This window comes from Perca fluviatilis, chromosome 17 (assembly GCF_010015445.1).
Source record: "Perca fluviatilis chromosome 17, GENO_Pfluv_1.0, whole genome shotgun sequence".
In the NCBI taxonomy this organism is placed as follows: Eukaryota; Metazoa; Chordata; class Actinopteri; order Perciformes; family Percidae; genus Perca; species Perca fluviatilis.
This window is the reverse complement of record NC_053128.1, coordinates 3957757-3971038: the sequence shown is the minus strand read 5'-3', so window position 1 is coordinate 3971038 and position 13282 is coordinate 3957757. Positions and strand designations below refer to the sequence as shown.

The 13282-nt window shown below is 41.4% G+C and overlaps 1 protein-coding gene across 1 annotated transcript in view; it reads right to left on the bottom strand.

Annotated features, from left to right (window-relative positions):
* Positions 1 to 13282, bottom strand: part of lmo4a (LIM domain only 4a) — a 37296-nt gene that overhangs the window by 4025 nt on the left and 19989 nt on the right. The window contains exons 3-4 of the mRNA XM_039780689.1: positions 6574 to 6670; positions 5000 to 5158 (exon numbers count right to left, since the gene is read on the bottom strand). Of these exons, the coding sequence (XP_039636623.1) occupies positions 5000 to 5158; positions 6574 to 6670 (256 nt within the window). The remainder of the gene's footprint in view (positions 1 to 4999; positions 5159 to 6573; positions 6671 to 13282) is intronic.

Sequence of the window (13282 nt, the reverse complement as noted above, 5' to 3'; positions counted from 1 at the left end):
GCCTTTAGTAGCTGTGTTTCTTTGTTATATGAGCCCAGGTTAGCTTAGCTTTGTAACATAACATTCACGGGACGTCGGACAGAAGAACAATCCGAAAACATAACACCTCCGTTAAGGCAGTTGCTGGAGCAGAGGCATGTAAAAACTGAGATTGGACTGCCGCTCTTTGAATTATATCTTGTTGTGCCATCTTCTGACTGGAGAATTACTCAACCAGCTATTAAGTGACTAATGTGAACAAAATCTTTGCTTGAGTATTGAGCGAAAAACACTGTAACCTGCAGCCGCGAACCGAGCTACAATGTAACCCAATTGGGCAAATGCTAACTGCCAATGTACATCCACAAAAAGTGCTTATTCATGCCATGTCAGATTGTTCTAAGTGTCTGACAACATTATGTGAAAATGTGCTTTGGTTTGGGATTTCTTCTCCTCTTTGGTTGGCAGTAGTCATCCCTGGTCAAAATCGGGTCTGCAAGGCGCAGAGTATGGACCAGAGTTTTAGGATCCATTTGTAGCTGTAGCACAACTAGCCTCAACTTCTGCCTGTCTGTATCCAAAGGTAACGTAAATTAAAGCTACGCAGAGTGTAGCTCAACATTGTAACGTAACATTGTACGTAGTGTGCTATACTGAGATTTCCACCATTTCGAGCAGTCAAGAAAAATATTAGATCCTATATTTTGGGGATGTTAATCCTAAAATATGGACGCATTAATTGATGTAAGTAATTACGACTTCATTTATCTTTATCTTATCCTATACTCCTTTGTTAATGAAAGTGTTTCTGCTTTGTAATATTTCACTTTATTTTACGGAACATTATTAAGTCGTAATAAGCCATAATTTGTATCAAATTAGACCAAACTAGAAATAATGATGTCTTTAGTTTTAAACAAACACATTTATACCGTAGTTAGACAACATATAACACTAATTGTGTATAAGGATTTCCCATTTTGTTTCTAATTGGAGTATAGAATATGTATCTAAGTGTAGTATATTTTGGGTCTAATACAGCGTTATGTGCGGTTTCTCATTACATCATTTAGGTATGTGCAGGGGCGGATCTACAGGGGGGCAAGGGGGGGCAGCTGCCCCCCCACTGTAGGGCCTTGCCCCCCCAGCTGCCCCCCTAACTTTGGCATTCAAAAAACTTTGCTTGTAAAAACAAACTGCCACTATGTGCACAGGCTTCTTAAAACATTGAAACAAACAATTAATTTATATTAATTCATAATAAATAATAATTGTAGATGTAATCTTAGCCCCCTGCCCCTCAAATACTTAGCTACGTCCCTGCATCAAACGTGCAGAGCGCCGTTCGCACATTCAGGCTCGCAACAGCGGAGTCTGCTGTCGGTGTGGGGCCCTGCATCCCGGCAAAGACTGGAGCGACTGGAGCTGCCCCCTCCGAGCCTCTCAAAGTGAAGTCTGTTTCCCAGGTGAAGTTAAAACACACGTTTCATCTAAAGTTAAATTTGTAATAATTATAATGTCTGCTAAAGGCGAGTCAGTATCAACAACAGCGCGTCTGTTAGCCAAAAGTCAAATTGCTCCCTGCGTGGGTTGTAACCCTTCTGCTGTTTGATTAGTTTGATTTCAGTAAAGACAAGAAGAGCATAATACAGAATATTACAAACTGGCATGTTTGAATTCATAACGTTTACAGAGGGTCGCCCGTTTCGGTGGCGTTACGTTACAACACACTACACAGTGCTCGCTGAGACCGATCATTTGTATATGATTAGTTAAGGAGTAGGCTACTATAAAATACACTTCCTCTCACATATCAACGCCAATGCACAAATTAAACCAGGCAACATGCTTTACTGTCAAACTGGGAAAACAACAAATACAACGGGATTAAGAAGGCTAGTCTAAACATAACTGATGTGTGCATGTAATAAATCTCGTCTGATGTTATGTTTTTAGGCTACTTATTAGCTACAGGGCCCTACAGTGTAATGTAATACAAAAAATAACAAGAGCTTTTCACATCTTGACTTTTGCAGGCCAGAGTAGCTGGAGATATTAGCTGAAGCCTAAAAGTGGGGATATTGCCAGCCAAGAAAATCCTGAGTAGTGCACAGGAGGAAGAGGAGGAGGGAAATGAAGAAGGAGAAGACAGTAAACTGGAGAGACCAGGCAGGTCAGAGCAGGAGAAGACCACAGAAGGAGATGCAGAAATGAGTGAAAGAGAAGAGGGAAAGGAAGAATTGACAGTGAGGGATGAAGAGGAGGCTGCAGGTTCAGAGAGAGGGACAGAGGCAGAGAGTGATCAGGAGGATGAAGATGACAGAGAGGAAGAGGAGGCTGCAGTAACCCCTGGACCATATGGTTGGTTTATATTCTCCTTACATATAAATTGCAGTACAGTAACATAACATGTCCTGTGACATGATGTGTTTTCAGTTTTTGGCTATTTCCATTCTGTTGTATATGTTATAGGGTTAGATATGTAAATATTTACATATACAACAACAGTTCACTCTTCTCAAGACACTTTACAGATAGAGTAGGTCTAGACCACACTCTTTAAGTTACAATGACCCAACAATTCTCCCAAGAGCAAGCATTTGGTGCAACAGAAACATCAGACATATCCAGGGTCTTGGTGGTCGCTGGTTACATACAGATGGATACAGATCTAGAGAATTATGATTCATAATAATGGTAATTATAGTAACAAAAAAGATAATGGAACTATGAATAGAAATAATAGTTGTAGCAGTTTAGGGCGTAGCAGTTTAGGGCATAGCAGGGCGTTGCGGGGCGTAGTAGGGCATATCAGTTTATGTATGAGGGTTTCCATGTACCGTCTTCCCCTGCCACCCTACCAAGATCTCTTGCTACCCCTTTGCCCCCCCATGTAAAATTTTCTAGATCCGCCACTGGGTATGTGATGTAACTGTTTTCATTACTGTCTAATGAGAACCACATTATTTTAAATTTTGGTCTAATTTGATACAAAGTACGGCTTATTAAGTCTCATTTATGTACTGTAAATGTACTGTATTTGCTTTTTGTGTGTAGAAAAGTTGTGTAGTAGTTTATCCATTCCTGGTTGCCATTCTAATAAATTGTTGATACTGGTCTTGGATTGACGTGCACACCATGGGCCCTATTTTAAGATCCAAATGCACGGCGTGAAGCGATGGCGCAAGTGCGTTTAGAGTGTGTCCAAATCCGCCGGGTGCATGGTTCAAAAGGGTTGTACTTAGTGTCTTCCAGGCTTGTGCAAAATTCTGAATTTCAGAATTGGCCTCCATTCAATTCATGAATTTGAATTGAATTGACTCCACCCCACAGGAAGTTGAATTGGAATGACAGGAAGTGGAAAAAAAATGAATTGCAATTCGAAGAAATTCCACACAGTCACACATCAGAAAGAATGTGTTGAATCTCACATACATTCAGTGCTAGGAAGGTTACTTTAGAAATTGCTTACTGTTATAAGTTACCCATTATAAATGTGGTTTGGATTACTTTATCAATGCAAAGCAATTTACTTTTAATTTGATTAGTAACTAATTGAATTACACATTTTACCTCAGTAATACAACTAAATACAATTACATTAATTTTGTAATTTAATAACAGTTTCATTCAGTAAAGACTGTCTGTTAACTTACTTGTAGATGCCTTTTGAAATGTGAAGTATAGCCTTCATTACTAATGAACTAGTACAGATGACCTTTTAGGCCTGCTATTATTTTCCATGTTGCTGTTATTACAGGTGTCAAATCTATAAACATTTATAATCTGAAGTTGTAAGGGACTTCTGAAACTTAAAAAGTCCAGTGGTGACCATCAAATTGTGTAGAAAAGAAGCTTTCAAACAAATGTCCACCTCAAATTGTTTGGCCACCATTTTAAATATTTGGTTAAATTAAAGCATTCTGGGAAATGGAGTCATGTTCCATCATATTCCACAAAATTACAATTACAATAATTAAAACTGAATTATTTGTTCTGTGACTAGAGCTTTTAACATTCACTGCTGGGGGAAAACATTTCCTGAAAATGTAATCTGTACAAGTAGTTCAAACTAATATCAATTATAGAATATGTAATGCAATCATATGACATATATTGTAAAGCTTAATTATTAAACACTTCACTTAAATTATGTATATGAATTTCTTTGAATTTTTATTGAATTGCAATTCTGCTCCCTTTAATTCAAATTCGAATTGTAATTCTAGATCCTGTTTTTGACATCAATTCAAATAAAAAAAAAAAAAAAAAAAAAAAAAAAAAAAAAATTTTTTTAAAAAAAAATATTTTTTTTTCCCCCCCCCGGGGGCCCCCCTTCATTAATCATAGGTGTGTTTGGGGCGTAACATGCAATAAACCAATCAGAGTGTCATCTCCCATTCCCTTTAAAAGCCAGGCGTGTTTGTACCTTGACGCATTGCTATTATGATGGAGGATTTGCGCCGTAATATTGTGTGTGTGTAACAAGCATAGTGTGCTGTGCACGAGCCTAGGCGCATTTTACTAATGCGCTGTTAAAATAACAACGAAATGCTGCGTTATTGACTTTAGACCAGGTTTTTGTTGGGCAATGGGGCGATCACTTCCCGCTGCCTCAAGATAGCAGTACGCCAAGAATTCACCTGAACACACCTCCCTGTAAGACCAGCACGCCCATGGGCGCAAAGATGGGCGCAGGTGCATTTGCTATTTAAACGATGTGGGCGCTGGACGGGAAATTGACAACTGCGTCGGTCTTAAACTAGAAAAGACGCTTGCGTCGGGCTTTGCGCTGCGCCGCGCCACGCCGAGTGAAAGATAGGGCCCAATGAGTTCTATGAGCCAATGGAAGCTTTCTCATCAAAGTTATTTTCACCTCATTTCCAACATTATGTGTAAGCAAAGAGAACAACTATAGCCTAATTTGCTGAGCACTATGCTCTGTTGCCAAAGGTAGTTTTTTATGCTCATTATAAAAATTTGATGAAGAAATGCTTATTAGCATCACATGGCCTCTTACCTTCTGGTCAGACATCATGCTGCTGGCCTGCAGTGGAGTTGGATGTCCACTGAGCAGACCCCCTCCCGGCCGGTCATGTTCACAGAAGATAGTCCCATTGATGTAGTGAAAGCGATCTCCAGGGACTAGCCGGTTCCTACAGGTTGCACAGGTAAAACACTAGGAAGAAAAAGAGGGCAAGTGTCACGTGTCATTTTATTTGATCAAGTTATTAACTAGTAGGGGTGTTGAAAGTAATCATGGCATCGATGCATCGCGATGCGGACCTAGACGATTCTGCATCGATGCAGTGACAGACCATAATTGATTATTGCCTACTGATGTTGCTTGTTGATTTTCCTGTTGCTATTTTTGTTTTTGCCTTTTGCCTGTTGTCTGCTGTGTTCCGACTCCGCTTCATTCAGGAAGTGTATTTTTTAAGAGCAGATACAATAAAAAGGGGAGTTCATATATATTCTACTGCTTGAATGTGTAGCCATATATAATAATATTGAGGAGGTGAGGCATTGTGATGCATCATGATATCGGATCGATTCTGTCATGGTTGTGGTTTTGGTTGTAGTTTTTACCTGCTTTATTGTGTTAAATGTTTCTCTGTTTCCTGGTTTACTGTCTCATGTGTTCTGTTATCTGTGTTTTGCCATGTGTGTTTCATGCTTAGCTTCCTGTTTTATTTTGTTGTGTCTCTGTTTCTCCTCTGTCTTGTCTTGTTTTACTTCCTGCCTTGTGTTGTTGACTGTCCCACCTTTGTGATTGTCTGCCCCGCCCTGATGTGTTCCCCCTGTTCTTCAGCCCTCATGTCACCTGTCCCTGGTTTTACCCTCGTTACCTTGTGTATTTATTCTCTGTGCTGTCTTTGACCCTGTTTACATGTACACGTTTATTTTTACAAACGGAGACATTTCCCTTTGTTTGTTTAGAATTCGCCTCTGAAACCGAGTCTTTCTAAAAACTCCGGCCAGAGTCGAGATTTTTGAAATCTTCGTTTGCACGTTTGCATGTAAACTGAGACAAAGAGGAAGTGATTGGTTGCTGTTGTTGCTATTTTCGGGATTCTGATTGGCTAACGTGGGCTTGAGCTTCTCGTTACACCGCCACCTACAGGTTTGGCGTGCTCTTGGCTGCATTGATGGCATAAATATACACGGGTACGTGTAAACGAACACTTTTCTGAAAAGTGACAGCTGTGCACGATGTTATTTTTGAAAACGGAGAGGTTGAAATGTCCGTTTATGAAAATAGCCGGCCACGTGTAAACGTAGCATTTGTCTCTTGTCTGTACATTGTCTTCCCTCGCTGTCATTCCCTGCGTCGCTTCTTCTTCCTGATTGTTTTTCCCCTTTTCATGTCTATGTGGTTTTGTTTTTTTTCTTTTTGGTTTTTGGTTATCTTCTTTGTCCTGCCTGCCTGTCTTCCTCAGGACCCTTGAGTTAAGTCATTTGTTTTATAAATCCTCTACTCTGTGAGACCAGTGAAGATTCATACCCATATTAACTAGATGACTTAATTGATAACAGCATGAAGATCATGGTAATGTGAATGTTGGAGTAACCCAACCACATGTTCACACTTACCTTAAGGTGGTAAACGTTGCCTTGTGCTCGCATCACCATCTCACTTGCAGGTATAGACTGTCCACAAGCACTGCAGGCTCCACTGTGTCCAAACAGCCTGCACATGAAACCATAGCACAAGTCTGTCACTTCAACTATTTTAACACCACTGCCTCAACAGCTACATCAGCGCTTTGCTGCAAAACAGCTGCTAATCCCCAAACTGCAACGGAAGCAGTGTAGGAAGGAAGGAAAAACTTGTAACCATTGGAATCCTATGTGAGTGCTATGAAGTCAAACAGACCATCTGCGGGTTTTTGTAAACTGTAAAATACAAACCTTTTACAGCCAGCCTTTAAGCCTAGAGAGAGTCAACGCTACCTAGCCGAATTTCGGGAGCAGGGCCACACCTCAACCGCGCCTCTCCCGACATTGCTATAAATTCCCACTAGGGCTGGGCAATATATCGATATTGTAACAACATCAATATATGAGGCTATATAGCGTCTTAAATTTTGGATATCGTAATTTCGTCATATGACTCAAGTGTTGTTTTTTTCTGGTTTTAAAGGCTGCATTGAGCTTAATTTACTAGGGGTGTGCAAAAAGATTCAAGCTCTACCGATTCAAAATCGATTTAATAGAATTCCAAAAATAGATTTGTGGTAAAATATGTGGACAATTTATTAAAGGGAAAAATCCTTCCCCCCCCGAAGGGGGTCTACCGTGCTCCGGTGCTACGGCGGATTCCCTACCGAAGCTTCCCTGCAACGCAGTCAGCAAATGGAAAACCACAAGTTCAAATACATTGTTCAAACATATCTGGTTGATGGTGTGGTCCTTGCTAGTGAGTATTTTATTAGAATCAATTGTAGATTTTAAGTGCAGTATCACTTTATAAGTAAACTTTAAGTTGCCCACTAGCCCATCTTTTTTTCACTCTATAAAATGACTCTAGCTAACAGCTAACCAAGCTGCATTTTCTACAAACCTCTGTGAGCTTGATGACAGACTTTTGGCTACGTGAGATTAACTGAGCTGGCATTGTCCCTAATTGGCTAAGAGGACATAATAAAAAGGCCATCTGAGGGTTTTCCAACATCCACTTATACAATTTCTCAGAATGTGTGTTGGAGCTTCATGTGGTGTAGACCAGAGACGTCGTTAGGTTATGAATAGCCCCGGATCTCTCTCTCTCTCTCTCTTCTCTCTCTCTCTCTCTCTCTCTCATTTCAAAAAAAAGTATAATATAATAAAAAAAAGCCCCAGAATGGCACATGCAAATTAAGAAAACAAGTATTTTCCAAGGCACTCACAGTTCTTACATTTTTAATTTATTTTATAGAACTCATGATAGAACTGTAACTTTGCCAGTTTATTTTTCCGAGGCCAATAGAATGGGCAGCTACGTGCGGGGTCCGACCATCATGCTGTATATGTTGCTATCACATAGCAACAGTCCAAGGAAAGCTGTGAAAGGTGTAATTTTCAGAGGAATCATAGCCAAATCAGTCTAATACATTGATGCCATCAACACAAAAAGTGCAATACTAATGATTTAGTTTTAAATTCCTTTGACGTGACGTTTCCAGTCTGTGGTTCAGACTCAAAGACACGGAGCTCTGAAGCAGACCTGTTACACTGTGTGTCCACCCTTGGCTGTAAAAATAGAGATGAGCAGCGCACCTTCTGTGGTCTGTGCAGCTCCAGGTTGGTAATGGACGTGCTCTGCTGTGGAGATGCTGCGGCAGATGTGTCGTGTTTGTGCTCTGTGTATTTCTGTTGTAGTTTCGGTTTTCCACCTCCGATGTAGAGCAGCGTTCAGCCACTTCCCTAAACTTTCTCTCATTCAGAGACCAGAGAGCCAAACAGGGCTCTGTGTCTGTCAGAAGGTCTGAGATCTACCATATCAGCAGAGAAATCACCCAATGCACAGCAGACTATGGTGCAGGTAGATTATTTTCTGAAATATTGTGACTTTATTCTTGTGATAGCCTATTATAACTGTATTTTTCACCAAATATCACGACTCCTCCAAATCTCAGAGAACACAGATGGGATATATTTTTAATATGCACAAAGTTTTGAACATAGCAGAAAAGAGGAGGGCGGAGTAAATTATGCCTAGGCTACATGTGTCCTGACTCAGATTATTAGGAACACCCTACTAATACCGTGTTTGACCCCCTTGCGCCTTCAGAACTAACTTAATACTTTGTGTCATTGATTCAACAAGATGCTGGAGACATTCATTAGAAATGATGGCCCATATTGAGAGGATAGAATCTTGCAGTTGATGGAGATTTGAGGGATGCACATCCAGGGCACAAAGCTCCCGTTCCACCACATCCCAAAGATGTTCTATTGGGTTGAGATCTGGTGACTGTGGGGGCCATTTTAGTACAGTGAACTCATTGTCATGTTTAAGAAACCAATTTGAAATGACTCAAGCTTTATGATATGGTGCATTATGCTGCTGGAAGTAGCCATCAGGGGATGGGTCCATGGTGGTCATAAAGGGATGGACATGATCAGAAACAATGCTCAGGTAGGCTGTGGCATTTAAACAATGCCCAATTGGTACTAAGGGGCCTAAAGTGTGCCAAGAAAACATCCCCGACACCATTAGACCCCCACCAGCAGCCTGTACAGTGGTAACAAGGCATGACGGATCCATGTTCTCATTCTGTTTACGCCAAATTCTGACTCTACCATCTGAATGTCTCAACATAAATCGAGACTCATCAGACCAGGCAACATTTTTACAGTCTTCAACTGTCCAATTTTGGTGAGCTTGTGCAAATTGTAGCCTCATTCTCCTATTTTTAGAGGAGATGAGTGGTACCCGGTGGGGTCTTCTGCTGGTGTAGCCCATCCGCCTCAAGGTTGTGCGTGTTGTGGCTTCCCAAATGCTTTGCTGCATACCTCGGTTGTAACAAGTGGTTATTTGAGTCAAAGTTGATCTTCTATCAGCTGGAATCAGTCGGCTCATTCTCCTCTGACCTCTAGCATCAACAAGGCATTTTCGCCCCCCCAGGACTGCAGCATACTGGATGTTTTTCCTTTTTCAGACCAATCTTTGTAAACCCTAGAAATGGTTGTGCGTGAAAATCCCAGTAACTGAGCAGATTGGGAAATACTCAGACCAGCCCGTCTGGCACCAACAACCATGCCACGCTCAAAGGTGCTTAGATCACCTTTCTTTCCCATTCTGACATTCATTCAGTTTGGAGTTCAGGAGATTGTCTAGACCTGGACCACAGCCCTAAATGCATTGAAGCAGTTGCCATGTGATTGGTTGATTAGATAATTGCATTAACGAGAAATCTTACAGGTGTTCTTAATAATCTTTAAGGTGAGTGTATACTGGCTATTAACAAGCTGGGCAATCGCCGTTTTGCATTGCATTCAGTTTATTTAATTTGGGTCCGGGCTAAGCCCCCAACCTCCTCAAGTCCTAGAAATGCCCCTGGTGTAGACACACATACAATCCACTCCTTTAAATTATTCTAACTTGGTCAATCTGCTCCTCTGGCATTGATTAATTAGGCTAATTGTTGGATACAGTGTAGTGTCCAGAGACGTAGCAGAAAGAGACGGCATGACATTTAGCATAGATTACGGTAAGTAGACAGATGCTACTTTTCTCCTGCGGTGGTCGTGGACTTGAGAAAGCGGCCTAATGGACATTAATCGGCAAAACCAATGAATCGGTCGACCTCCAGCATACAGACTACACACGTTCCCTGAAACAGAACTGACTAAATTGGATTTCAGTGCAGACATCACAGGTAAGCCATTTACATTCTTTGTCCAAGCTGTGTTGCCAGTTTTAATTTATTGTGCATACTCAAATTTACATGAAAAGTACGTAGGTGCTCCTGCAGCGGTGTGACTGCCACCATTGTTCCTTTTCAGAACTCTGTCTTATTGAATTATAAACTTCTTCTGTGCAGCGTGTTTGGCATCTGATTAGCCCTCCAACCCATGGATCCATTACTCAAACTGGCTTCCCCGGATATTCCATCGTCTCACTGGTACCTCAAACAACATGCCAACACCAACACAGGCCTTTGTGCTAATTTAATGCAGTGATGTTTTTAGGCTTAATGAAGAACATGTTACAACATCCACTCTCTGCGCTCAAATACACACGAGTGAAATACAGAGCTCGTAACATAAAGCTGGTTGATATTCAGCCTTCAGCAAAAAACAAACTCTTCCTTGGTTCCTTGTTGGGTTGAACGTGGCGAGGCTGCTTTGTTATGTTGAGTGTTCATCATACTCATCAAGCTCATCATAGTTAATGGCTGCGGGATATGTCTGTTACCTTCACTACTGTATGCCATGGTTCATTTGTTGCCACAGCAACCACAGCCACGTGGATTTGTTGTTGTGTGGCACCTTGAGATACTGTGCATTATTTAGAGTGCCTTCTAGATTTCATTTGCATCTAGCAGAAATAAACCAAATAAGCTTTGGTGATGTTAAACTCTTCATCACATATATCTACATGCAGATTGTAAAAAATAGACAATTCTAGATGAAAATTCCTGCAGCTTTAAATACCAACTCTGTACATAACAGCACATCTAACTATAAATCAAGGAACCTCTGTGTGTGCATATGTGTGTGTGTGTGCCAAACAATCCCTCGTGCGCAAAAGACGTCCCACTTCGCACGCTGTTACGAGGCTCTGTACAGCAGCAGGGGCGAGGCAGTGTTGCCAACTTAGCGACTTTTCAGACCCCCTTAGCGTCATGTAGGGGGCCGCAGCAACATCGCCACCCGGCCAAGACGGGCATTTATTACTTTGCCGCATCTCAGACAGCTCCCGCTGGCGTGCGCCAGGCAAATCCACCGTCATAATAGCAATCCGCCATGGAACAAGCGTGCCTGCTATTAAAGGGAATGTGAGATGACACTCTGATTGGTTATTTTCACGTTACGCCCAAACCACACCCAGCTACTTCAGACCAACCCATTTTAGATTTGCGTCCACAAAGCTACTTGCGTTTTGCGTTTCATACTTGCGTTTCAGATCGTTAAAATAGGGCCCTATGTGTCCAATCTGAGTTTTCTGTTGCACAACGACTAAAACAACTTTTGAACATGTTCCACGAAAACAAGTTCCTTCCCGAGGCTATTTTGCAGAGGCGCCGTTACTCCGTCCGGCGCCCAAGACGATTGTGATTGGTTGAAGAAATGCCAGTAATCCAGAGCAATTTTTTTCTCCCTTCCCGTAATGCTGTGTGGACTAGCCAGACCCTCCTCCGCAGCGCAGTGGGGGAAGGTCTGGCAATGAGAGACTAGTCCTCATCTATCAGAGGCTGGAAGCATGTCTCCCTCTGAACTTCAGCAGGTTGAAGTTTTAATAGGCAGCCTCTGTCATCATTACATATTCTTTTGAAACTGATGCCTTGTGACACTTACTTGACCAGTGTGGGTGTTCTGTGTCTCTCTTTCAATGACTGCACAGAGTAATGAATTTTTTATCTTAATCCAAACAGTCATTTAATGAGCACTCCTGAGAGGATTCATGTTCTCCTTAATTATCACACCACACACACACACACACACACACACACACACACACATGGCTCAGTTACATCTCATCCTGCTTCGCTGCCATGAAGGGCAAGAATCTAAGTACCTGACACGGAGCAGGCCTTGGGTCAGCACTTTCTAGTCCTTCTCAGCTCAGGGTTGGGTGGTCCTACTAACTTTACGGGTCTGGTGCAAAATTTCATTGATTGGACCTGACAGCTCCGCAGGGTCTGATAAAATGAGCAGCACATGCTGCATCCTTAGTTAACCAAACAAAATGCAAATGTGTAATGTGGATTCATCATGTCAGAGACTTTAAGAGCGCTGCGCTTGCCAGGAGGCAGCCGTGCAGGCTACCGAGGTTTCTTTTTATTATTACAATTAGCAGGTCCAGCTTTCACTACAAGTCTTCTTACACACGTTTATGAGCTTTTTATTTGTATCGCTGCCACAGAACTAAATAAATGAATGCCAAATGTTCTGAGTACTGAGTAAGAGTACAGAAGTAGAAATTGCTACTCCAAATAAACAAATAATTTATAGTCAAGCTACGGGTAAACTTAGAAAGCAATTCATACTATCTAGAAATGCAAATATTGCTTTTAATATGCTATTCAGCAATTAAAACAACTTATTCGTGAGATAATCTACTCATCCAACTCAAGTCTAGTAGTGACATGTGAGGAAGATCTTGAAGCAGTCTCTTTGTCAGTCATGGAAAATTCATGCTCTCTCTCCCACTTACGGTTCCAATTTAGCACCTGCAAACTGGCCTTGTTTCAGTGGGTTGACAAGCAAATTCAGCATAGCAGGCTATTGCCAAAGCATGCAATGACCTGCTGTGGCTGTTCTGCCTCTGTTTGACCAGTAGAAAGGCCCTCAGTTGTAGGTAATAACAATAAAACTGCAAATGGAGGCAGGAGCACTGTGTTGCCTTCACGGTGCTCTCTGAAAACAGCAGTATTCATGGTTATGACTGTCCCGATCAGCTTTTTTGACGCCTGATCCGATTTTTTTAATATTGAATATCTGCCGATACAGAGTCCCGATCCGATACTTATATATAGATAATAGAGCTGCACACCGTTATTTGTTCACAAAAATAACTAAGTAAACAAAGCAACTAAAATATGTCTTAAAGCTTAATACATTTAACTTACTGCAGCAAATTAGTCTTTTCTTT